The 27,180-nt window shown below is 32.2% G+C and overlaps 3 protein-coding genes across 3 annotated transcripts; all 3 read left to right on the top strand.

The window, feature by feature from the left end:
- On the top strand, positions 1–3,441 carry HELRODRAFT_164925 (hypothetical protein; the record flags this gene model as incomplete). Its single annotated transcript, XM_009030857.1, has 5 exons — positions 1–79; positions 734–1,776; positions 2,288–2,430; positions 3,088–3,169; positions 3,397–3,441. 5 exons carry the CDS (start codon positions 1–3, stop codon positions 3,439–3,441), a joined length of 1,392 nt encoding a protein of 463 aa, XP_009029105.1.
- A 746-nt stretch (positions 3,442–4,187) lies between these two features.
- Positions 4,188–10,221, top strand: HELRODRAFT_108178 (hypothetical protein; the record flags this gene model as incomplete). The annotated part of the gene is made up of 6 exons (XM_009030856.1): positions 4,188–4,352; positions 6,014–6,047; positions 6,751–6,984; positions 7,071–7,160; positions 9,608–9,757; positions 9,832–10,221. The coding sequence occupies 6 exons, from the start codon at positions 4,188–4,190 to the stop codon at positions 10,110–10,112; spliced, it is 954 nt and encodes a 317-aa protein (XP_009029104.1). The 3' UTR covers positions 10,113–10,221.
- Positions 10,222–11,480: 1,259 nt separating this feature from the next.
- On the top strand, positions 11,481–19,539 carry HELRODRAFT_189623 (hypothetical protein). The gene is made up of 7 exons (XM_009030855.1): positions 11,481–11,542; positions 11,997–12,126; positions 15,514–16,328; positions 16,661–16,933; positions 18,175–18,355; positions 18,501–18,742; positions 18,965–19,539. Exons 3-7 carry the CDS (start codon positions 15,534–15,536, stop codon positions 19,364–19,366), a joined length of 1,893 nt encoding a protein of 630 aa, XP_009029103.1. The 5' UTR covers positions 11,481–11,542; positions 11,997–12,126; positions 15,514–15,533; the 3' UTR covers positions 19,367–19,539.
- The last annotated feature ends 7,641 nt before the right edge of the window (positions 19,540–27,180 follow it).

The raw sequence follows: 27,180 nt of genomic DNA, 5'->3' as shown, positions 1-27,180 counted from the left end.
ATGCCAGAAACTAACCAGAATTCACCGCCTGCAAGATCATTTATCTCCAAAAAGAATTTAAATAAAACTGATTCGGAAGGTTGTTACGACGTAATTTTACAAATATTATTTGGGCATATAATTAATTTTAAAGACGCTTAAACCACACAAAAGTTTCAAAAAACATAATTTTGGTTTCGTTGCTCAATTTTTATATATCATGCAAATTATTTTTTCTCATACCACCGCCATTCAAGATTTAAATTTTTTACAGTTTATGCTTCTATTTTTTTATTATTTATAGAAACTTTTTCTAGAATTTATCATCCATGCAAAGTATTACACGTTTCATACATATATTTTAACATTTTCTTGTAAAACACTCAAAGTTTATTTTCTTCTCTTCAACACCATTATCCACGAAATGATGCTACTGTTTTTTTTGTTTCTTTTATGCGAAATAAGTTGGTTTAAAAATATTTAGTGTTTATGGATATATTGTTTATAATTGTTAATATGCGCAGATCTGCTTCAAATGCTATCTTTAAAAAATTTTTATAAACTTTGTGCCCGTTATGCATGTACATACAAATGAGTGCAGCCTTTAGAGCAGGGAAGATTAACTTTTAACTAACTACGTATGAATATGAAAGAACGATGCGTAAGCATGAATAAACAAAATTTAATTGTTTATTATAAATAATTTAAATTAATAAAATTTATCCACATTACAAAGTTTTAACTTTTTTTATAGGTTCTCACACTTTGAGAGACATTCCTAGTTTTGTTGCCAGTATATCTAAATTTTACGACAATGAATTACTGAGTGACATAGTGATAACTGTTGGCACCTCTCAATTTCAAGCACATAAATTCATTTTAGCAAAATCGAGTCGAGTTTTTCGAACTATGTTGTATGACGACACTTGGCGCTTGACTGATAGCATAACATCTGACAGATCTATAAATGTAACTAAATCATATGAGGGCAGATCTACTGAACTAAAGCTTGAGGAGACGCCGGAATGTTTGGCAGTTTTTGATCAATTTTTAAATTATTTGTATTCTGCAGAAGTCAACATCTGTAATACAACTGCGGTAGGTATTTTATGTCTGGCTGACAAATACGAAGTGACGTCTTTAAAAGATTTGTGTGTTAGTTATATGATCGAATGGTCTAAGAGTCCACTCGTATCAAATGCCTTGTCCTGGTATAATTGGGCAAAATTAATTTCGCTTGATTCCTTGATTGACCAGTGTGCTAAAACTATTGCTTGGAATTTTTCTGATGTTATTTCAAGTGAGGAATGGTTAAAAATGGATTTGGATTTTCTTACCGATTTTTTGAAAAGCTCTGAACTAGTTGTTAATAACGAATACGTTTTATTTGAGGCCTTAGTTTCGTGGCTGGAAACGGAATCAAATAAACCAAAGATTGAACAATATGCAAATATACTTTTCCCATTTATAAGATTTCCCCAACTTCACGTTTCGCAGTTGTACCAGCTCGAAAATAGTAACCTGTTTACAAATTCGGAGTGTTCTAAAATTTTGTCAGATTTAACAGCTAAGGCATACAGATTTAGAGCTGTCTGCCCCACTCAGTCAAACCTTGGAGCCTGCTTTAAGGATGACTTCTATTTCCCTCGAGATTACACGTACATGATAGTCGATAACGTTCGAATCCAAAATACAATAAGATTTGGAATTCAGTCAGATGTGAAAGCGGCTAGATGTCCTGTTTCTAGTGAGGGTCGCGACGCCGATTGGAAAATTACATACAGAAAACAAGGAGATGTAAGTTTCTTTTTACTTACTAGTTTTTGTAAGAATAAAATTTATAATTTCAAACAAATGTTTTGGATAAAATTAAAGTACAGAATTACTGGTCTGTTTTGGTCAACTATTTTTTGTCGAGTTATTGGGCCATAACCATTCATTTATTCTATTCATGCACATTATGTTGTGCATGAATAGAATGGAAAATTTGTTACAAGATAGAATATATAAAAAGTAGCTGACTTGAGCATGTTTAGAAAATGTTTAGATGTTCAATTAAAATAAATAAAGTTGTTGACGTTTGGTAGTTAAAACAATGCTTTTATCATACAAAGAAAATTTTATTTAGAAGCAAAATCAGTATATTTAAAGATGGATCCTTCACCATTCAAATTTAAAATTATTAAAGGTAATAATATCGATCACCCACTTATGTATTTAAGGAAGATAAACAGTTGGATTGATATATGTTTATAAAAATATAAAATACATGTTTATCAAATTATAAAAATTGTTAAATTTTTTTTAGGTTTGGTCACTGCAACTCTATTGCTTAGATACAGCGCTCGTCAATGGAGAAAGTCGAGTCCAGTTTTCGGTTGTTGTTTATAACGAGGTTGACAAAGTGCTACACGTCCATCATGAAGATACTAAGATCTGCGTGAGAGGAACGTCAGTCACTCTACAGTTCACTGTTGCACAAACTGAACATGCAAAAAATATGTCTGTTATTATCAAACCCGTCGCATCATAAGATGCACGAATCATGCATATTACACTATGCGTGTTTACTCTTTACATAACTTAAATAGTTAATTGACATAATCGCATAATTGTTATGAAATTGCTAGATGTATTATATACATCGTTTCCTTTATCATTTTATTCTCTACTCATTGGCTACATAATATATTCACATTGATATTTTTTCTATTCATGATATTGAGAGAAGCAGCACTTGCAGTTGTTATGTTTCGATTACTTATTATATACAATATATACTCACTAATGATTAGCTTCTAGTCGTGTGTTTACCGGATAACTTTTTTATGTATCATCACATTTTCATGTTAATTTTCATTTATAACTTATTCGTTTTACTTTATTATTTTTTTCAAATTTATTTCCATTATAAAAACCTTATCTTATTATATTTTATCAAGGATGGAGTTTGAATTTTTTTTCAAGTTATATGTTGATAATTGCTCTTTCAACAATTTCACTAATATAGAATATAGTTATAACAGGTTCAACAGTGTAGTAACATCTGCACATGTACAGTGTAAATGTAATGGTAAATAAATTGCAGAGAATTAAAATGATTTGAAGGTATTCGTCGTCTTTTTTAAAAATAATTTCATGCGACCCAGAGGCAGTGGCGGATCTAGACAACTTTGACGGGGTTACCAAGGTTTTAAAAAATATTTGACAACTGGGGGGAAAAATTTCTACAAAAACTTGGTGGCCAAAGAAAAAATTTGTACAAATTTGGTACAAATTTGTTTCGAAAATTTTTCTGTGCTCGCGGGGGTGCCAATATTTTCGGCTGATCTCAAATTTTTCCTAAAAAAACAATACTTTTTCGGTTAAAACAACTACTTTTACCCACTTTTAGCATAAATAACGCTCAACGGGAAGGCCAGTACCCCCACGGCTCCTAAATCCGTCACTGCTCAGAGGTGACCTTAATTAATCTGTAAGCTCTAGCTTCTGTCAAATACGTCATAAAGTTCTGCAATTGTTCTTGCTATCTAATCTACCGTTTTTCAGTCCGAAGGCGGTTTACTTAGTTTTTTACCTCAATAACCACCGCACACAAATCAAAAATTTTAATGTGTTATTCAACCTCAGTTTTATTCATTGCTGTTATAAACAAATGCAGTAAAAACTTCGACCAAAGTTACAATTTTATCGGATTCAGTAAAAGTAAATTATATCAATAAAATAATAAATTTATTTTCCTCGCCCGTGTACTTAGTTTGTGGTTGGTGCAGACTGCAAAATCAACATCTAGTGCGTGACAATTTGTGTTTATAAGGCACAGAATTATATAATTATACATGGTTCAATGAATAAATATCATATTTCGAATTTATATACGGAAATTCATCTATTTACGCCTCAACGGAATGTTTAAAAAAAGATTGAGAATTTACTTTACAGTTACACCCATAAAAAGAGTCACGGCGAAGTACAAAAATCGTACAAGAGGCCATCAAAAGAAAAATTATACTCGTTATGAAATAAATGCACGAAAAAACAAAAAAAGATTAAAGCTCTAAGTTTTTGTTCTACTTTTAAATTTGTGTAGCTTCACTTTTCGATAAAGTTTTGTTTTGTTTTGTTTTGCGTTTCCGTTGTTGATCGTGTTTTCGACGTTTAATTAAGTTGGAATAAAATTTGATTAATTAGATTAGATTAATTAGAAGATGGCAGATTCTCCGTTTCCAGATTTGAACGTTTCTGATTTTGGTTTCTTAAATGATATAACCACTAGACAAATGTGCAGTTACTGTGGCAAATCTCGAATGTACTACTGTTACACATGCTTCAAACCACTAGCCACACTTCAAGATAAGATGCCTGATGTTCAGGTTAGATATGTTAGGTTGGGACGGTTAAGTGTTAAAATATTTTTAAAATTCAGTGGGTTTGTCTTCTTTAATTATTTTGCAGTTAATTCAAAGATTCGGTTCTCCTTGTTTACTTACAAAATTGATAATTATAATAATTAATTGATAATATAATTATGTTTATTATAATGATAATTACAAAATTTTGTGTGAGAAGTTTACAGTGCGAGTTTGATTTTGGGTGCTGGAAAGTATAATGCATGAGAACTGTAGTTCTGCATCATAAATTGGACAATCTCAAATCTTATAAAATGTAATAATTACAGAATTCAAAAATGTTGAAATGCTATGAAGCACGAGAGTCGCATATCAAAGACATTCTTATATGATATAAATTATAAAGCAGAATAATTGCATGCTGATTTTGATGTTTAGACATTATAAAGCAGAAAAACCACACAAAAGTTTGGCATATAGTTGCTATAACAGGTATAAAAACTTCAAAAAATTTGACATCTTATAATGTAAAGTGTTATAATCATATGCTAATTTTAATGTTATGGTGATACAAGGCATGAAAATTGCAGCGCAAGCTGAACACTATGTTATAGGGTGCAAGATGATATATAGCATAAAAGATGTAAGTGAAAGTCGTCGTGACATTATGTCGTCAAGCATCCTATCATTTAGCCATTACTATTTCAGGCTCACAATGCCAAATTATATTAATTACGTGAGTGCACTCACAACGGTTGACACCCATACAGTAAAAAGTAGATCTCAAAATCAATTTTTAAACAAGACAAGATAAAACTTGTTCTTCCAAATATTTAATCGAAGTTGATTAATTATAATAATTATTTACCCCAAACTAGCACTTTTTTTGGTTAGAATGATACTTGAAAAACATAAATAATTTATGACAGTCATATTTGGGAATATTCACACTCAAAAGTAAAAATGATTAAATATTTTACAATTCTTAATAGAAAATAATAAAAGTTGTTACTAATGCATGTCTGAAAATATGTTGAAAATAAAAATATGTTTTAAATGATTTTTTGTATGTCTCATACATGTTTTATCATTCTCACAGTTTATTGCAACTTGATTAAGTTCTTGTTTGTCCTATAATTTGGGTGGCAGATAGATTTAGTGACGTTTTTCTTTATATTAAATTAAATATTTATTTATTTTTTACATTTTTCATATTGCAAAAAGAAAATAACTTGATAACTTTCATAGATTCATGTGTTTTTTATAATTTTTATTTAGTTGAATTTGTAATTTTATTTTTTGTATATGATGGTTACTATTAAAAAAAATTATGTTGAATGTACCTAATCATGATAAATGGTTAAATGATTGACTGATTGATTATTGTCTTATTGATTCACTATCCCCAATTAACTATTACTACTATAGAGTCAGTAGTACTGAACTGATTATTTAACTTAAAATTTAGAAAACATTCATCCCAATGCTTTAAGATTTGCTTTTCAAATATTACCAAGAGTCACTGTCATCAAGTCATATATCTTTGCTCTAGATTACAATATTTATAATGATTGAACAGAGTTTAAAAATGCTATGAATTAAAATTTTTATAATGTATTTTCAGTTTTAGCTAAAACACATGATTGTTTAATTGAATATTTGATTTGCTCCAAATATGTTTCCAGCTTCCATTTTATGTTGATATCATCAAACACCCAGGTAGTATTTAAAAAAATTTATTAGCATATTTTTCAAACAACAATCAATTTGTATTTTGTAGTTTGTATAATGCTATTATGTAGTGTTTGCTTAATCTGTTTCAACTTTTATTAATCACACAACCTATTAGGGTTGCACCAAAGTTCAGTCACTTTTCATTATCTGGCCATATTTGGTTCAGCTCTGATTATCATAGCAAGATAGGTAGCTGGATACTCTAAATTCTAAAGCATACTCAAACGCCTACATTGATATTCATTTGTATATACAAATTGTTTTGATATTCATACATTGTAATTGTACCAACAAATGTATCTTATTTTATAAATCTAAAATTTTTTTTGATTTCTACTTTATATATTCCAAGTAACTCTGGCCAGATATCCAAAAGTGTTTTCGGTGCACCCCTACAACATACATTTTTGCATTTGTGGGAACTGTAAAGTAACAGGTTCAATACACTTTAGCACTTGATAGACAAGGATTTCTTGGCATTCAAACCAATTCACTGCAATGCAGCACTAAGCACTCTGCCCCTACCACTTCTTGCTGTTCTATTATACACAACTCATTATTTTACATATTTTAAACTTCTTATAAACAACTTTAACTTTCTAAGTGAATGTTTTGTAATGTAATGTAAAAATGTAGAACCTGGTTTTTAACGTTCAAGAAACAACTATGAAGAAACTTTGATGTGCAGGTGAAATATGTGGCAAGAGTACTTCGGTGCATGCTGCCATCCTGTCCCCGCGCCACGTCAACATCCACATCTATCCAAACATTCCTCAGTATCTAGTCAACAATGTTGTAGCAGGTAAGGAGGATGAAAATCAGTTTGGAGGAAGCACTGTGCTCTTGTATCCGTGCAAGGAGTCATTCCCATTGAAAGAATTCGTGGCCACCAGGTTCAACAACATGCAACAGAAGAAAATTGGTCAATTAATAATAATATTATTTAAAAAAATATAAATATCATGAATAATGAAAATGATGATAACGGTAATAACATTTTTGTCTCAGATGTTACTCATGGGGTGTTGCAGAGAGTTGTTTTCATTGACAGCACATGGTTCCAAGCCTACAAGATACTTACAGATCACAGATTGCAGAGTTTGTAATAATTTTTTTCAAAGGATTTTGTATCTTCATCATCACGCTGTGCGATGATTATGCTAAAAATAATAGAAATGATATATAAATTTAACTGAATCGATCCATGTAATTTATCTAGTTCTATTTCCGGTGTACAACAGCGCTTTTCGAAGTTTAACAATTGCACAGTACACTTAAGCATATGATCGAAAGGGATTTCATTTTATTTGATTGTCATTACTTCAACAGGAGACCAGGCGCTCACGCCATACACAATTTCGCCATTTTCGTTGATTGATGTGCAATGGAGAAGATGCTTTGCACTGCATTTTTTGTTTATATAATGCAGTGTCGGATGAAAAATACTACTCTGACTCCGGCCCCAAAAAAATACCGACTCCAGCAAAAATCTCCGACTCCGATAATGGACATAATACTTTATATTTTTGCTGGCGAAACATTCTTGGTATTGTTCTGTTATACCAAAATGGCTTTTTTTGCTCTATCATGCTAAAATGTTCTATCAGGCTTAAAATAAATGAAAATTTTGGTTTTGAACATGACAATGATTTACGATCTACCGTTAAAAAACCGAAAAATTAAACAGGAAGCTAAATAACGCAGAACATGCTGTGACTTTGTCATCAATAATTGCATTCGATAATAAATATTCAACAGCGGGCAATTGGAATTCTTCCTACCAATAAATTTAGAAACAGAGGAATCATCGATAATGAAAACACGTAAAAAGTGTTATATTTTATGACGTTGAGGATTGTAAAACTAAATATTCACTTTAAACAAACAAGGAACCAATAAATAGGCACAGTATAAAAATATTTGAGCATCTGGTCACAACCACAACATATCAATTTGAACACCGAAGATAGTAAATGAATACCGAAAAAAGCTTTTCTGTTCTATCATGCATAAAATAAACAAAAATTTTGGTTTTGAACTAAATTGTTATATGTAGTTCATCTGGTACTTAGGCTATAGTATTTTTAACAAAGGAACTCTAAGTTCCATTATCAAGAAACTTGAAAATGATTTACGGTCAACCCGTTAGAAAAATCGAAAAGTTAAATTGGAAGTTAACTAACGCCGAACATGCTGTGATTTTCATCAATGATTGCATATATCAATCAATCATCGTTTAACGTCCAGAGACCCAGTTCTCCCGAGGTTGGACGTTGTTTTCTTAGCCATCAATTTTTGCGCCAAATTAGTTGATCAGTTGTATCCATTTCATTTAAATTTAGAGCTTTCATTTCTTGCTTGATTGTTTGCGACCAGGACTTTTTTGGACGGCCTTCGGGACGTGTGCCAGGTACTTCAACATCTGCAAGAGAAGTTATGGCACTGTTTCCACTTCGTTTGACATTACCAAACCTCCTCAGACGGTGTTGCCGGCATTCGACCTTTATATCATCTAAACCAGCACGACGCAGGATTTCGGTTGATTTGATGTGGTCCTTCAGACTAATTCGTTGCATCCATCGGAGCATTTTTGCAGCATGAATTCGGAAAATAAGTTTATTTTGAATTTTAATAAACTAAACGTTCACCAAAAAACTTTAGTAAGAAAAATCGAAAAAACGAACTACAAACATTCGGTAGAATTTATAGAATATTGTAAAAATTATGGTCTATTACCAACATATATATATATATTCGTTCATTAACCTTTGTCTGAATTTATTTGACAATTTCAAGTAGATGTGATTGTCAAAGCGATCGATTTATAAATTTGAAAGAGCCACAAATAGATGAATAGAGCAGAAAATGACGAACTTGTTATCAACCATATTTTGCATGTTGTAAGCAGCTTCTGTGTTTGCCTGTTTCTGATTTTTTATAGAATAAAAAAATAATGAAAGAAAATTACGGTAGCCACGGTTTTATATACTTACATACATATATTGTGTTGTGTGTATGTATATATATATATATATATATATGTGTGTGTGTGTGTGTCAAAGCGCATGCTATAATGTATAGTTGGATGCATGTAACTATTTGTTGAAAGAAACGAAACTGCTTTTTGTTATCCGATCGATGTTCGTGGTTGTTGCCACAACAGTCTACAAATTTTCATAATCATGGCGTTGAGGATTGATTGATTGTGGAGATTCAATGAATTATTTTTATAACAATTAATAAATCTGCGGTGATTTTGTGAATTTTATTATCTTTCAACAAATAGTGAAGATCATGTAATGTATTATCACGCGCATTCACGTAAACTGAAAATAACATTTGGTTTGTCGATATTGGTCATTTGAGAATTGTTTTTCTTTGTTGATGAAAATTTGGAAATTGTTATTTAGATTTAACGCAGATATAATTCATAAAAGTTATTTCAACGCAGATATAATTAATACATTAAAAACGATAACACTAATGATATATATAAGAAGAATGTGTTGGTATTAATTAATGCAACCTGCTTTTTCTTACTCTAGATATCCCACGCATCGAACTTGACGCGTATGAAACAAAGTTTTGGCGCTACCAACTGGACAAACCATCCACATATTTGTCTACCATTGAAGCTATTTATTATTGTGTCAAAGAGTACAGCGCTTGTATTAAACAGTTATCACACGATTCTGGTAACCTTTATCTTATCGTGTTTCATTTTAATGGTGATCATATATCTGAGTATTTAACGATGCGTCATCAACAGGTTGCGAATCGCATGTAAACACACGTTTATTCAGCAAAGAATTAATCACCACATCTGATGTATCAACAAAAACGGGTTTGACAATTACAAAATCAAATGAAGATTGCGTTGGATATGTGAATCCCGAATCAAATGTAAAACCGTTAATAAATCTCAATGAACCAAATTATGATGATCTATTATTTTTCTTTTGTTTCTTTTATTGTAAAATAAGAAAAAACGCTAGCGAATCTGGTCGAATATTAAAGTCCTACTCCCAGCAAAGGAAAAAGAAACAGTGACGACAAAAATTTGGACGGTTATGAAAATAAAATAATAATTTTCAAAAGTTTATATTTACTTTTGTTATTGCTTACATGAATAAAACAGTAAATAATCATTGATAAAAAATTTTTCATTTTTGTTAATACCTCACAATGCAATGTTGACTTACTGAACATTTTAAGAACATTTCTATAATCTCAAATACTTGCGGGTAGTCTTAACCTTGAAGATGTTAAAACTTGATGTCTACCGACATTATCTCTTGTAAACAAAAGGTTAAAAAAAAGTCTTACACTTCCAAGGTTTAGAGTAAGTAACAACACAAACAACGCATACGAACACGTGCTAAATGACGCATCACTTGGCAAAACATGTGATAGGCGTGGATCTTTCTGCTATATTCGAACCCGGTAGCTGCACGCACTGCGAAACATGACTAGGCGCCTTTAATAAATAGGCCATTACTCCGCCCGTGGAGGCCGTGTGTGAGCGTCGCCCCAACGAGGCTTAATCAATAGATTTTCCAAAAAGATGAAAGTTGAATTTTGGTTTTAAATTACTAACCAAATTAACTATGAAAGTTGAATTTTGGTTTTAAGTTAGTAACCAAATTAACTATGTTGGATGCGTCTTCACAATTTGACTAGTTAACTAATTGGGAAAAGTATCATGTCTCGCGTTGTAATTACGCGATGACCTGGTCCGAATACTGTGTTCTAAATTATATAATATGTAGAATAGAATATAAAGGCTTTTGGGTTTTTAAAAAACATGTTGCTCTAAGGGGTAATTAGCATATGTGCTGCTAAGGGATTATTAATATGTGTTGTGTACTCTTAAAGGTATTTCGCATTTTACGTATATGTTCCATATATATATATATATATATATATATACATATATATATATACATATAACTAAAATATATATATCAATATAACTAGAATAATATATATGTATGTATATAATATAGAATAAAAGCTATCCGAACATATTCTTAGAATTCCTATATAGGCCCCACCACAACGCACCGTGTACATTTTTGGCGTGTTTCAGTGTCTCGTCTCATTCGTTAGTTTGTTTGAAAAATTATTCATCAAACTAATCAAATTTTCACATTTTTATAGTTCATTAAAAAATATTCATTCATTCTTTAAAGATTTATTCATTTTAATTATTTTTAATTGATTTATTTAATGATATAATATTTGTACGTATTAAATATCATTTTTCTGGTGTACGCATGGATTAATATATTTATGAGTGCACGTTTAGACCAATGTAGCGGGATCTTTTAAATACCGATCCACGTGTGATTGAAGTTTACTTTTAGTCATTTACAAATCTTGTTGGCCGGAGTTTTTGACTTAAAGAGTTGTTGAAATATTTTTTTTATAAAATACGAAAAATCTGTATTTCGTTAGTTAAATGAGAAAAAAACATCGAGGTTTATTTTATTTAGTTTATTTCTTAGTGAAAATTTATTTTAAACTGTTAATTAAATATTTATAAAAAATTTAAAATACTTGTTTTTAGTTATTTCTAAATTTTATATATTTTTTAATAAAATAAATAAATATTATAATATGAAGAAATAATTAAAAACAGTAAACTAAAAATTTAATAAATAAATAAAAATGGAAATGAACATATAATGTTAATTAAAGACTTTTAATACTTTTAATATTAATAGTAAACCTAAAAAAGCCAAAAAATTAAAAACTAGTTCTAGTACAATGTAGTGTAGTGTAGTGTAGTAACTTATTTAATAATTTTGTGTATTTACTTTATTATTTATTTATTTTATAATAAAAAAAAGTAAATATAACAAATTATTAAATAAGTTTAATTTAAATTTTATAAAGTCACCCACACTAAAATTCTATAAGAATTATTTTCAGTGGTTTTTTGTATCGACAATTTGAAAAATTATTGCAAAAACTAGACTCCATAAAGTTAATGAAATTTGCATAATTCATACATAAATTTATTATTTTTGAACCCTGACATTTTCACAGACCCTCCTACATGGTTGGTTAAATTTTTATTCAAAAAAATTTGGTTTTAATGTTAATTAGCAATTAATGGAAAATGAGCTTAACATTTTCAATTAATGTTTTATAATTAACCTGCAAACTTCACAGCCCCTAGATTATTATTTTATGAGTTCTTGAGTTTCATCATTTAATGCTTCTATCAAAATATTTGGCTAATTTCACACACCTATCATTAATTTAGAATGGCATCATAAATTATTCTTCACAGGGATTGATTGTTTACTTTCAATGTGGTAAGCATGGGCTTAAGGCTTGGGTTAGAGACATGGCTTATAAATTATAATTGTATGTGGACAAAATTTATTTAATCCCCTATCATTTGTGCACAATTTTTGACAGAATATGGTTACATTTCATGCATGAAACAAATGAAAAAAGTTGCCATTAGTCACTATTATTGCTATTATTTTTATTATTGTGGCTATATATACCAATCACAATCCAGTACAGATTGGAGTACATACAAAACCGTTTTGATGAACGCTGCAATACAGATGGTGGGAAAATTGGTACTGAACTGAACGGGATATGTGGTGGTGGAATGACAGTGTACAGAATGCAATAGCTGAAAAGAAAGCTGCATACAAGCAATGGTAAAAATCAAAGTCTGTTGATGACTACAAAATTTTCTATGAGAAGAACAACTATGCAAGACGTCAAGTTGCACTGGCTCGGACAGATCAGTGCAGAGAGTGGCTCACTAAAAGCAAAGGCGAACAAATGAAATCTCTGTATCGAATAGCAAAACAAGCAAAGCGTACGAAAAAAAACATAGTTGGTGCCTCATGTATCAAAAATGACCAAAATGAGATGGTTCTTGAACAAGATGAGATCAAGCTACCGTGGAGAGAATACTTCAACCATATGTTAAATGAAACAAATCCTATCAATGTCAACTTTGACGCTCCACCCATCGAAGGTCCGATTCCAGACATCACTGTAGAGGAGCTTACAGAAGCTCTTAAAGCTATGAAGGATGGAAAGGCAGCAGGGCCTTCTGGACTCACAAATGACATAATCAAAGCATCTGGTACTGCAGGTAACCAAACGTTACTACAACATTGCCGTGAAGTCTGGAGAAATTGCTCAATGCCGACAGAATGAAACTATAGCATGACAGTTCCGCTATACAAAGGCAAAGGTGATCCATTGAACTGTTCATCATATCGGGGTATACGTCAGTTAGAACACTCTGAAAATAGTTGAGAAAATCATTGAGAAAAGATTTACGTCGTGCATCACAATCGGAAATTATCAATTTGGTTTTCTAGCAGGGAAAACAACAATTGATGCAATTCACATCTTTCGGCAACTGCAAGAGAAGTACCTTGCAAAGCATCAACAACTATCACACATTTTTGTAGACCTTGAAAAAGCATTTGATTGAGTTCCCCGTGAAGAAATCAAGTGGAGTCTACGTCGACAACTCATTCCAGAATATCTTGTTCGACTTGTGATGGAAATGTATACGAATACTAAGACTCTTGTCAGTATTACGTTTGGAAACACAGATACATCTGACATCGGCGTTGGAGTTCACCAAGGCTCGATTCTCAGTCCACTGTTATTTATAACTGTGATGGAAGAAATCACAAAACCAATACGCACTGGTGACATTTGGAATCTAGTATATGCTGATGATATCGTTTTAACAGCCACGTCTGAGCAGAATGCAGCACAGATGTTTGAAGATTAGATCACTAGACTGGCCGATCATGGATTCTAAGTCAACATCAGCAAAACCAAAGCAATGAACACTGGTGAACCCATCCAATCCACAGCTACTGGACAATGGCCCTGATCAGTTTGTAAAGCTGGTGTAGGTAACAATTCAATCAAATGTCAACAGTGTAACCAGTGATGTCACAAACGTTATTCAAAAATAATTGGTAATTTATCTAAAGTGTCAAATTATGCTTGTCCTGCTTGCATCAATTCGCATCAGCAAATTCGAAATAGCACTGTTTTTGAAGCTATTAAGGTAGAGAAAGTCACATCGTTTCAATATCTAGGGGATGTTCTGGATTGTACATCAAATCTACCGAAATCCTGCGTCGTGCTGGTTTAGATGATGTAAAGGACGAATGCCGGCCACACCGTCTGCGGTGGTTTGGTCATGACAAACGAAGTGGAAACAAAGCCATAACTTTTCTTGCAGACGTTGAAGTACCTGGCACACGTCCCAAAGGCCGTCCAAAGATATCCTGGTCTCAAACAATCGAGCAAGACATGAAAGCTTTTAATTTAAATGCTTAAATTTAAATGATATATTTAGATTGTTTCAGATTTTGGTATTGTTGAGATGGTGTCAGAGAACGCAGCCCAGAAGTCATTTTTCATCTCTTCTGATTCGCCTGTCTGTGGTGGTATGCAGAAAAAATAGTCAATGTTTGCTTTTCTAGGCGAATCTTGATCCACATGAGACGTGAATTAATCTTTTTAATATCCAGTACTTCTTGGGCAAGCGGTTCTTTGACAAAAATTCCAACACCATTTTTGGCCATCCTTTGACCATTCCAGAATAGTTTATATTTTTCTTCGTCTGAATTGTTATGACAAACACCATTCGATTTCCATCGGGTCTCCTGAAGGCAGCAAATGTCAATCCTTCTACGCTCAAGCATTTCTGCTATTTCCATGCTGCGGCCAGTCAGTGATCCAACATTGAGTGTTCCAAGTCTAAGTACCATAGAGGGGCCATTCTGAATTTTTCTGCAACATCCCTCCGCTATTGCATACTTCCCAGGGATTCTTAGCACTTCTTGACCACTTAAGGCCTGCTGTGGACTAGGGACCGTTGTTTTTTGTGATAGCATGGAATAAATTTTGGGGAAACTTTTTACATCCGGACACCCATCTTGACGACAACCACCAGTTATAAGCGGTGGGCCTAGCCTTTTGCTCAAAAGCACGCAAGGCAGCGTGGATGCAGTTTTATGTCATGCCCAGGATTAAGTTTAAGTTTGCCTAGAATCTAAGTTCATAAAAAAATTATTATTAGTCTATACGTAATATAAATATATAATTTACACATACAATGTAAATTGAAGAACCAGAAAAATTAATTCATATCCATATACAACTGATTGTAACGATTTCATAATTTAGTCATCTAGTGCACTTTGCACACTAATGGACGCCTGTGTACATTTATATGTATATAATGCATGTAACATAAACATATATAATTTTTGTATTGAATTCCCTGAACCCAAGTACATGTTCGTTGGTACTAATAGGAATGTACTTTGTAGTCAGGAAAATGATCAATAAAGTAGCTAATTCATAATTAAATATTCATGGGATAGTATTTGTTTAGCTCCACTGTGTTTAATGTTTGAAATTCATTAAATTATTACAGATTGAAATTTCTAAAGTGATATGGGCAAAATTTATGAAATGGTGGAAAGCAAAGAAGTTGGTGGTTCAGGAGAAATCGTATTACTTTCAAAAACAGGTGGTCGTTATGGAGTTGACAAAATGCTGTTCCAGCAGGTGAGTGCTTATTATCAGGCTCTCATCAGCAGTGGAATGAAAGATTCACATTTCCAAGAACTTTCACTTGAGTATTTGTCTGACAATTGCTTGCTCGAAGTTAGGGAGTACTTGTCAAAATTGCAAACCGATGAATATGAAAGAAGTTACCAGTTCAGCATGAAGCTGTTGAATGAAGTTGAGTATGGTTTGGAAGGTGCAACTTATTTGCAGATTAGTCGCATGACTGATGAGTACCTTTTATTGCTGATGGGACATTTGAAAGATAGCACATGGGTACATATTTTAGATTTTGTCACCAAGCTCTCGCTGAATTCTGGAATTGAAAAAGTTTTGCATTTCGTTTGTGAAAATTTTGACAGTCTCAAGGACCAGCCTGACATTTTAGCATTATCAGCAGATGAACTGTTTTATTTAGTTAGATCCGAGCTTGTCGATGCGAACAGTGAATTTGATGTATTCAGTTTCGCCATCAGATGGATCTCAGCTGATCATTCAAGGAGGGTCCACGCAGACAAGTTACTAGCTGAAATAAATTACCGTTTAATGACAGCAGTTGAAAAAGAAAAAGTTGATGAAGTGGCTAAGCAGCTTAATTTGAATGTTTGTCAGACTGAATGCAGTGTAAAGTTTCGTCGTACGATTCCTGTTGTGTTAGCCCTTGCGAGAAGTTCTTACAAAGTTAGCATAAAGTTTAACATTTTTATGTTTAGTATTTTTTAATTCTACGTATTTATTTTGTTCTACTTGATGACTGATATATATCTATGTTTGTAAGTAAATTGACATCCATAACCTTCATTTCATGCTGAGTTTTGTTCAAATCATTTAAAGTTTTTATTTTTGCATCGTGATAACTTTGTTGTAATATTTGACTGATCTATTTCATTAATTTGCTTATATTGACTCTGGACAACTATATAAACTATTTCTAAATGTTGACTATAATGTTGACAAATTAATAATAATGTGTGGTTAACTTTAAATTTTAAAAAAACTAAAATATTTGGCAGGGGTTTCATGATTATCATTTTCAAGCACTGCCTGTTGATGATCTTGAAAACATTTTCAGAATTCCTCCTCCAGAAATTTTCACAATCTATGAAACATCACCTGTCATCAAATTTAAATGCATTGAGAAGCAGGAACTGACTAATATTCGGGGGTTTGGACATGGAGTCTGTGAGCTCGATAACTGTTTGTATGTTGCTGGCGGGCAAGTAGACGAGTCCGTTGTCTCTGATGAACTTTATGTTTTCAATGTCTTTCATTCCACCTGGTCGAAAGTTTGTTCACCTGTTCATTTTAAATATTTTATTAATCATTGAGATTCCTGTATATTTCCTGTTTAGTTTGTTTGCTTGTTTGTTTATTTATTTTAATAATATTAATAATTAGCACATTTCAAAATTGCTTAAAACATTGTAATTAATTTTTATTTGCATTCTTTTGTCAGTTGAAATATATGCTATTTTATGTTGATCAGTGAGTTGAATGAGATAGCATATGTGCCATGTTATGTTCAGCATTGTTATTTTGCACTGATGGTTCAAATCTTGCCTGAAACTCAAAAACTGTTGTTCACCCTACCTGGAGTTATAACTAATTTCCTGACTCCTTGAGTCCCACTAAAAATTCTCGATTCTCAATTCCGTCTCCTTGCCCGACTCCCCCCAAATAGTTTAAACTTTTGTTTTGCAACTTTACTAATTAATGAAAAATATTTAATAAAACATTTAAAATCAGCAGACATAATTGTTTTCATTGGCAAAAATTATTCTATATTAATGTTTTAAAATGTACTGAAAAATAATATTACTTTTGCATTATTGTGCACTACTTATTGCTTATGTCTAAACAACAAATAGCGTCTTTTGCTGCTTCTCAAGGATGCTAATAGTTTTGTTGCTAACAAATCTCACAGCAGCACTAGAAAGAGAACCGTCCCTACCTACACTTTCTGTCTTAATAAATGTGCTTGAATTCAATATAATATTTTCATTATTTTGATCATCTTTAGAAATTAAAAAAATTGCACGGCGCGTTTGCAATCATCCATTATCATTGTTAAAGATGATTTTGTAATGCTAAACATGTCTATTACTTGAAAAGCATAAGTTTGAAAATCTTTTTTGAAGATTAAAATAAATTTATTTTTGAATTCTTAACACTTTCCGGTGTCCGAGTTGAGTGAAATATATTTGACTCCGGCCCATCAAAAAATCTGACTGCGGCAAAATCTTCCAACTCCAACACACTGTCAAAATATCGTGAATGAGCAAATGTTTATGCATGCGCTAAGTTTTTAATGTCCATCAGAATTGTCACTCAGTGCGAAAGATTTGTAACCTGCTCTGCGTTTGTTTTTGTTTTTTGGTTTACCTGGTTGTAATGCGCCAAACTTTGCATCACATTTCACAAATGAAAAAGTGTTCACTTTTTCATATTTTATAAATAAAGTTTAAATATTTAATTAAAATTGATTTAATTTATGATCAAATTAATTTCATTTTTCAAAAATATCCAGTGCTCTAAAATGAATTTTCCGAGAAGTTTGTTCTATTTTGGTCAAATGAATGGACATTTGTATGCAGTTGCTGGTAGCATAGAACCCAAAAAAGATACCAGGACGGTTGAAAAGTACATTCCTAAGGAAGATAGATGGTGCATGTTGGCACCTCTCTTCGTGTCTCTGCATGAGATGTCTGGTAAGATATTACTTTTTTGTAAGTTTTTTTTATCAGGTTTTCAAATTTTAATTAATCAGTCAATAAATTAATTAATTAATTAATTTTATTGATATTTTAATTCGAACAACATTTTTCATATTGATGCATGTTGCTCTCTCGTTAGGTTGTGTGGATGGTAGCAAATTGTATGTTAGTGGAGGATCAGAGAGCTTCACGGAATATCAATTTATGCTTTCTAACGGAATGAAATCAGTGTGGCAGTATGATGCCGAAAATGATAGGTGGCAGTCATTGGCTCCATTGCTGGTTGGGCGTAGGGGTCACAGCATGAGGTGCATTGGAAACAAACTGCTTGTCATTGGTGGAGCGAAACCTATCACGAACCACATATACCGGGATATGATGGTTGGCCTCACTCTGTTGAATCCAATTTTCATTTTTCTTAACTTCTTCTTTTATGTCTAATTAAGCAACTTTAACGAAAAAATCTTTGTTAATGATCAACTGGTTTTTCAAATCGAAGTATATTTTAAATGAATTAAATAATTGTTTTTTAGAATTAATATTGATTTAATTTTTGTTGAAAGAAAGAATATTTTTACTTAATGGACGTTGATTTTTATAAAGGATGGAGAGGTGTATGATTTTGAAACAATGCAATGGACGTCTATCTTGAAGTTGAAGATGCCCGCCTGTTGTTCTCCATTGGTCCTCATCGACAAATGTCTCTACCTTATTGGTGGACATTCATTTCAGTATGGAGATGACAACACTTTCATCCAGTTAATCAACTTCTCCAAGCATTTGAAGGGATGTACAGACTCTGAGTCAGCGCCTGACAACCCTCCCAATGACGATAACCACCTAGCCATTGGTGATTCAACCAGTAAACTTAATAAATCTAATAGCGCTAGTGCCGATGAGTTTAATATTTACGAATACGGAAACGGAAGGAAATTTTTTCCTGTTGTACATATTGTTAGATTGGCAAGAAGGCACTTTAAACAATTTGTTGATGTAGTAATGTAATCGGACTGTTGATAATTTTTGTTATTTGTAGCATTCCAATGTATCTCAATGTCGTACAGGACTTTTTGCAAATATTTTGTATGTCAGCGTTTACAGTTAGGGAGGAATTTTTGTAAATATCTTGTAAATAAAAAATTTTATGCAAAAAAAGAAAAATTACAACTCTTACAACTGTGATCTGTTTTTGTAGTTCAAGAAGAATTATCGGGAAAAAATATTTTATTTGCTACATGAATTATATTGAGTACACGAAGTACAGTGTATGCATATAGCTACATATGCAAGAGTTTGGCAGCTGATAATCCGAAAATTTTTAGTAAGTGGATGGAATATTTTGAATGTTCCTACTTTTCTGCTGTCTTTCTTTGTATAGAACATTTTACAAATTTTGAGAGAAGTTTATCCACTTTAAATTCTATTTATAATTTTTTAAAATCAAAAAAAGAAAAATTACAACTCTTACAACTGTGATCTGTTTTTGTAGTTCAAGAAGAATTATCGGGAAAAAATATTTTATTTGCTACATGAATTATATTGAGTACACGAAGTACAGTGTATGCATATAGCTACATATGCAAGAGTTTGGCAGCTGATAATCCGAAAATTTTTAGTAAGTGGATGGAATATTTTGAATGTTCCTACTTTTCTGCTGTCTTTCTTTGTATAGAACATTTTACAAATTTTGAGAGAAGTTTATCCACTTTAAATTCTATTTATAATTTTTTAAAATCTCATTTTACATTTTTTTTATAACTCAAAACTGGCGGGCAGAATGCATTCCTGTGTTGCAGTGATCAGTAATGTAGGCTGCTATTCAGAACGCCTTGAGCCCCAGTTTAGTAATAACATATGTTAGATTGCACTGAAAAACTAAAAGGCAGTGGGACCCAAACGTAAAATTAACAAATGGTGTCTCATAAAGATGAAATATTTTGTAGTGACCAGTTGGATGGACCCCGCAGTACGCTTGTAGACGATCGCTTCATCTCTTAAACCTTCCAGAAATTACAATGTTGGATGTTGTCTTGCACATTTTATTTCGACGATCGTTGTTTTGTTCTCACTCTCTTAATTCTTGTCAAATATTTTTGCGCCCTGCCTGCTTTTGTTTCTTCTTGTTTTTTCTCCAAAGATTTTGTTTATCTTTACTATACCTTAAAGTTTATGTATTCAATTGAAATATTGTATTTGAACTTATCGTCAACAAGGAATTTTCTTTATTAACAGTACTCATATACTCGAGTACTAAAATGTTTATCAATTCAGTATTTAAGTAACAAACACTGCCATTAGTATTTAAATATTGTCCACAAGTGACTAAAAAATAAAAGAGATAAAAAGGTAATAATAATATTAAGGTTATCGGGTTATCCAATCCTCACCTGGCAGAAAAATTTCAAAAAATAAATAAAATTGAAAACAGTTCAGTAACGATTTCTCCGATCGACAACATAAAAAAAGGTTAAAGGTCATTCACTCGCTTCAGAGATATCAACAAACACAGAGCGTATATGAATGCGCGTAAAAATCACGCTTCATACACATTGCATACGATAGGTGGGGATCTCTTTGCAACGAAGGAATTGATGAGAAGGAAGGGAAGTGAAGTACCTAATACAAAATTGAAGCTTCTGGTTATCTTCGTCAAGTCGGCTAGAAACAGCAATTCTCAAACATCACGATTAGATCATCAGACCCTCCATTCATCAGCCCTGTCATCAAATATCTATACTTCGCCAAAAAAATAAATTCATGAGATCAGGATCCATCCTCAAAGCCGCAGCAGTTACCAAATAAATCAATAAACTAATCATCAACTTCAACTCAAAAACTTTCACTAATAGTAAGCGTGAAATCAAAGCCATGTGGGACTAGAGGCACTGACAAATTATTCAACACGTCAACCTCACAGCAAATTTATGCCAACACACTTAACACCCACTTTGCTTTCATGTCAACCGTCTCGTCCTACTAAACTCCACCAACAAAAATAACAAGAATCAATAGTCGTCAACATCAACAATTTACCCCATACTACTACTCTACTCTTTCATCTATTCTACCTATTAACTCTAGCGTAGTTCAAGGTTCTGTCCTTGGACCATCAACCTTTATCATCAATGCTTTTACTCTCAAAACTCTTCATTGCTCTAATCAAATCATCAAATACGCCGACGACACTTACCTTGTCACCCCATCATCTAACACAAACACCATCCAATCAGAACTCGACTCATTAACCACATGGTCAAAACGATGCAATCTGTCACTTAATCTCAATAGATCATTCAAACTCATCATTCACAGTAGTCGTAAAAGAATAGCATTGCCTCTAGAACACCCATCAATCACTCACACAAATCAATTAAAAATATTAGGCATCACATTCACCTCAACACTTAATATAGCACCTCATATCAATCACATCATCGCAAAAAGCTTTCAAACATTTAACGCACTCAAAACACTCCGCTCACATGGATCAAATTTCGACATCAATGAATCGCTCATATTCTCACGCATAAAATATCATGCAGCACCCTCCTAGTCTGGTTTTGCTACACAACAACTTCAGCAACTACAATCTCTCATCAAAAAACTAATCCGCTTCAATTGTCTACCAGCATCATATCCTACCGTCACTCAGGTATTCAACACACTCGATTCAAGGCTGTTCAAGAAAGTAGAAAATAACAACAACCACGTCATCCATCCTCTACTACCACCAATTAAAACTACAACACATAACCTTCATCAGCGCAAACACAACTATCAAGTCGCCACCCAATCTATATATCAGCAAAAGACTTTCATCACAAGACACCTTAAACATATTAACACTCAATAAAACTTTATCATTCACACAACTAGTTTTTTTTTATTTATCGATCACCTCACTAAATCATTAACTCATCTCAGTCTATTAATTTGCGTTTTTATGCCATTACTTCATTTTATAGTTAATTTATTTTATTTTATTCTATTTATATTATTATTTATTTTTTATTTTATTTATATTTTAAAACATTTTTCATTTTCCGATTTTTTATTTATTTATTTACTAATTTGTTTAATTTTGTACTTCTGCCTTGCATGCTTTAACAGTTTCTGCGTCTGTCAGCTCCTAATATTTTTCAAGAATAATAAAAAAAGATTTGAAAATAAGCAAACGAAGAATATAAAAAACTTGTCCATACAAAAAAAATAACTTTTTCAAATTCAAAAACTAAACTAAACCCTTAAAAGATATATATATATATATATATATATATATATATATATATATATGTGTGTGTGTGTGTGTGTGTGTGTGTGTGTGTGTGTGTGTGTGTGTGTGTGTGTGTGTGTGTGTGTGTGTGTGTGTGTATTAAGACTGTCAGAAATGCAATTATTGATGAAAATCACAGCATGTTCGGCGTTAGTTAACTTCCAATTTAACTTTTCGATTTTTCTATAAATCATTTTCAATTTTTATTTAACTTTATGCATGATAGAACAGAAAATCTTTTTTCGGTATTCCTATACCATATCCGGTGTTCAAATTGTTAATAAATATTGGATTAAGACTGTCAGATTTTTGCCAAGATTTTTTCTAATTATATCTCAGATTTTTCTAAAAATAAACCAAAATGCTCATGAATAATTAATTTTTAGAAACTTGCTTCCAGAGGTAACTTGCCCGTTAAAAAAAATTTTCAATGTTAAAACGCTGGTAGGGCGCTTCCAGTTATATAATTCCATGGTGTTAATACGTTTGAGATAGTTTTCACTACTCAAAATTCAGGACCTGCTTCAATATACACCGCGGAGAAACTTGTTATAGACATGGCTTTAAACTTTATTATTAATTCAGAGAAAAATAAATTCATAATATTTTCGGATTACTTGTTTACTCTATCAGCCCTGAAGCAATACAAACCTCTAAATCCATTAATAATTCAAATGCAAAATAAGATTCATAATATCTTGGATAGCAACAAAAAATTAATTATAATGTGGATCTTCAGCCACATTGGAATTAAAGGAAATGAAATGGTAGATCAGATGGCTTCTCAAGCTCATTTGATGCCATTATCTAGAGTTCCAATTCTGTCCATTAATTTAAAAAATTTAACAAACAACCTTATTGTTGAAAAACGGCAACAGGAGTGGAATAAAACATCAAATTTCTTAAAATTAAGTATGCCATCAGTAAATAACAAAAAGCTCAAAAATAAATATTTAAATCGTCATCTTCAGTCTGTTATCAATAGATTAAAAATAGGACACTCAGCAATCACACATTCCTGTATCCTCAACAAAACAAAGCCACCTTATTGTGAAGCCTGTGACAAAAAACTATCTATTCAGCATATATTAACTGAATGTTAAAAATACGATCAGATCAGAAGGAAACTGAAGAATTGCTCTTCCAGAATAGAAGCCAGACAAAATTCAATCAATCAATCAATCAACCGACCAACCAACCAATCAATCGATCAATCAATCAATCAATTAGCTTATAAAGCGCTATTTCCGCGATGTTCAACAGCGCTCCTCAATGAATTTTGAAAACAGATGAGTCTTGAGATCCGCTCTGAACTTCGCAAATGATGGAGAAGTAGTCAGGGAAGTAAGTAGAGAGTTCCAAAGAAAAGGACCAGAAAAAGCAAATGCAGATTTGGCAAAAGAGTGTTTAACACGAGTTAAGAAAAAGCGAGAACAAGAAGACGATCGTAAACCGGGGCGTTTGGGTTCAATTAATATATCTGATAAATACTTAGGAAATAATTTAGATTGAGATTTATACATGAACGTGCAAATTTTAAAACTTATTCTATATTTTTTAGGTAGCCAGTGCAAGAGAACAAGATATGGAGATATATGAAAAAAGAAAGGGGCACGAGCAACTAGACGAGCGGCAGAGTTAAAAGCTTTACTTAAAGGATAGAGTATAGAGTCAGGAAGATCATAGTAGAGCGAGTTACAATAATCAATTCTAGATAAGACTAACGAAGTAACAAGAAGGAGAAGAGTAGGATCATCAAGAAAAGGCAAAAGTTTTTCTATTCTACGTAGATGAAAGTAAGAGCTTCTAGCAACACTATTAATCTGAGAAGAGAGAGACATAGTAGAATCAAAGATAAAACACAGACTACGAAACTTATGAGAGACATCAACAGTTTTAGAATCAGATAAGATAATAGGAGGAATAGTAATAGAGTGTTTAGATTTATTAAAACAAATTAATTCAAACTTAGAAAGATTAAGTTTAAGACACATAGAGTCAGACCAAGCGATAATTGAAGAAAGACATAGAGATAGATTATGAAGAACACTATTGAGATTAGATGGAGGAAAAGAAGTATAAATGTAAGAATCATCAGCATATAGTTGACTAGAGAAAGAAAAGTTATTAATAATACGAGGTAGTTCAGAAGTATAGAGTATAAATAGAAGAGGGCCAAGGATAGAACCCTGAGGTACCCCGAAAGTAAGAGTAGAGGAGTTAGAAGTAGAATTATTGAGAACAACAGAAGAAAAACGATTACAGAGATAAGAAGAAAACCAAGATAGACAAGAATCAGTAATAATAAAAGAAAGCAGCAGTCTCAAGAGAATAGTATGGTCAACAGTATCAAAAGCCGAGGAAAAGTCAAGAGCAAGAAGAAGAGTAAGATTACAATTGTCACTAGAGAGAAGGATATCATTGTGTATTTTGAGTAAAGAAGTTTCAGTACTGTGAGTAGGTCTGAAACCAGATTGAGATACAGGTAGCAAGGAGTTAAAGTTTAAATAGGATGACAGTTGATTAAAAACTACTTTTTCTTTTGTTTTAGAGATGAAAGTAATATTAGTAACAGGTCTATAATTAGATAAAGAGATAGGATCTAAGGATGAGTTTTTAAGAATAGGAATAACAATAGAATTCTTATAAGAAGTAGGAAATTTGGAGGTGGAAAGAGATAAATTAACTAATTTGAGAATGATTGGATAAATTATTGAAGAAAATTCTTCAAGTAAATTAGAAGGAAGTAGATCTAGAGAACAGGTTGTAGACGACATAGAATTAATAATTTTAGTTAGTTCTAGAAGATTTATTGGCGTAAACACAGAAAAAGATTCAGTAGTATGTTTAGTAAAGTGAATCTCTGAAAAAAGTCTTCAGGAAAAAAAGTCTTCAGAAAAAATATCTTCGGAAAAAAAGTCTTCAAGAAAAAATGTCTTCAAGAAAAAATGCCTTCAAGAAAAAACGTCTTCAAGAAAAAATGTCTTCAAGAAAAAAAGTCTTCAAGAAAAAAAGTCTTCAAGAAAAAAGTCTTAAAAAAAAATTTATTCAACGAAATTACCTTCAAAAACATTTTAAAAATTATGTTTAGAGGTCAATGACAAATAAAAAATATCTCTATAAATGTCTATCGCATAAAATACACTTAAATCATTGGTAAATTTTTCCTATTTAACACAATACAGTGTCCTATGGCTCTTAAAGCCTCCAATGTAGATCTTCGGCCATCTCTTACGTCTTTGCACAATCGTTCCATTCTTTCTTGGAAATATTTTGACTGTCGTTTTTTCGGCTTATTTATTTGAATTCCTCGGTCAATTTGACCAATAGATGTTAGAGCAGATGTTTGATCTTTTTTGATGGCACTGATTAAAGTCCATAACGATGGATTAAGATGGCCATTTAAATTGTGGAAACTAATATTCCAACCTTCACAAACGTTATTAGTTCTTTCATAACCATTTAATGTTATCGTAAAAACGTTCCATGTTTCGGGCGGAAATAGAGCAGGCATTCGAATCAACCTAATTTGGTTGATATTATTATTGTTGTTGTTGTTCCTGAAGGGCCCTCTACCATATGTTTTATCGAAATAAATGAAAAGATTTTCTAGTCCGGGTACATCTGGAATATTCCTTTCTAGGTGTTGGAGGGCATCATACAAACGGTTTATTGGCAAGAAAGCAATGCCATCTAGCATGCCAACAAAATGTCTAACATGATCCCTCTCTTTGTAAATGGTTGTTAGACCTAGCTCTGCTATCTGAATTTGAGATAACAAATAAATAAAAAATAAAAAATCCATAGCAAAATTTCATTCAAACAGGCAAAATGACAATTGATTAAAAATAGTTAACAAAGCATGCAACTATACCTTTCTCCATGTTGACTGTGTCAAATGGAAAAAACATCCTACAACTTCTACGTTTGCACCGAAGATATCATGTAAGACACGTCTGGGGGCAATTTCGAAGTCTAACATAACAGTGGTTGGAGCCAAAATTATGTTGTGTTCTTGCGCCTTATCTTCAATTGCCCTAAAAACTTCTTCATATGACGCCTGATTTCTTGATGTCATTAGGGCATAGGCGCATGTTACATAATGGTTAAGATAGGCAACTCTAATAAAGTACAGTTGGTGAAAAATATTTGGAGACAAGCTAAAATTACCATCCATAAACCATCTGCAAATATATAATAGTTAATATATATCAAAAATAAGCGAAGTGGTTTAATTACAGATGGAACTTCAATTTCGAAGTAACTAATTAATTTAATAAGCCGCATTCTTCCTAAATAAATAAAATGTAACTACCTAGTACTTCTTCCCATTTGTTGTAATTGCACGAATGTCGAAAAAACAATTATCCGGTTGAATGGATTGGCTCCACTGTCGTAGATGATGACATTTTCGTTGCCTCCTCTCATCTGCCAAGCTTTTGGTATTTCGAATTCTGTATTGGATGGTTCAATTGGAATATTTTTGCGGCGTTGGTTTCTAATTGTTTTTGTCACGTGATCTTTATGGCCTACATTTGCTCTGTCT

Source organism: Helobdella robusta, assembly GCF_000326865.2.
Source record: "Helobdella robusta unplaced genomic scaffold HELROscaffold_7, whole genome shotgun sequence".
Taxonomy (NCBI): domain Eukaryota; kingdom Metazoa; phylum Annelida; class Clitellata; order Rhynchobdellida; family Glossiphoniidae; genus Helobdella; species Helobdella robusta.
Note: the sequence above shows the minus strand (reverse complement) of the source record. Positions and strands in the feature narration are given on the sequence as shown.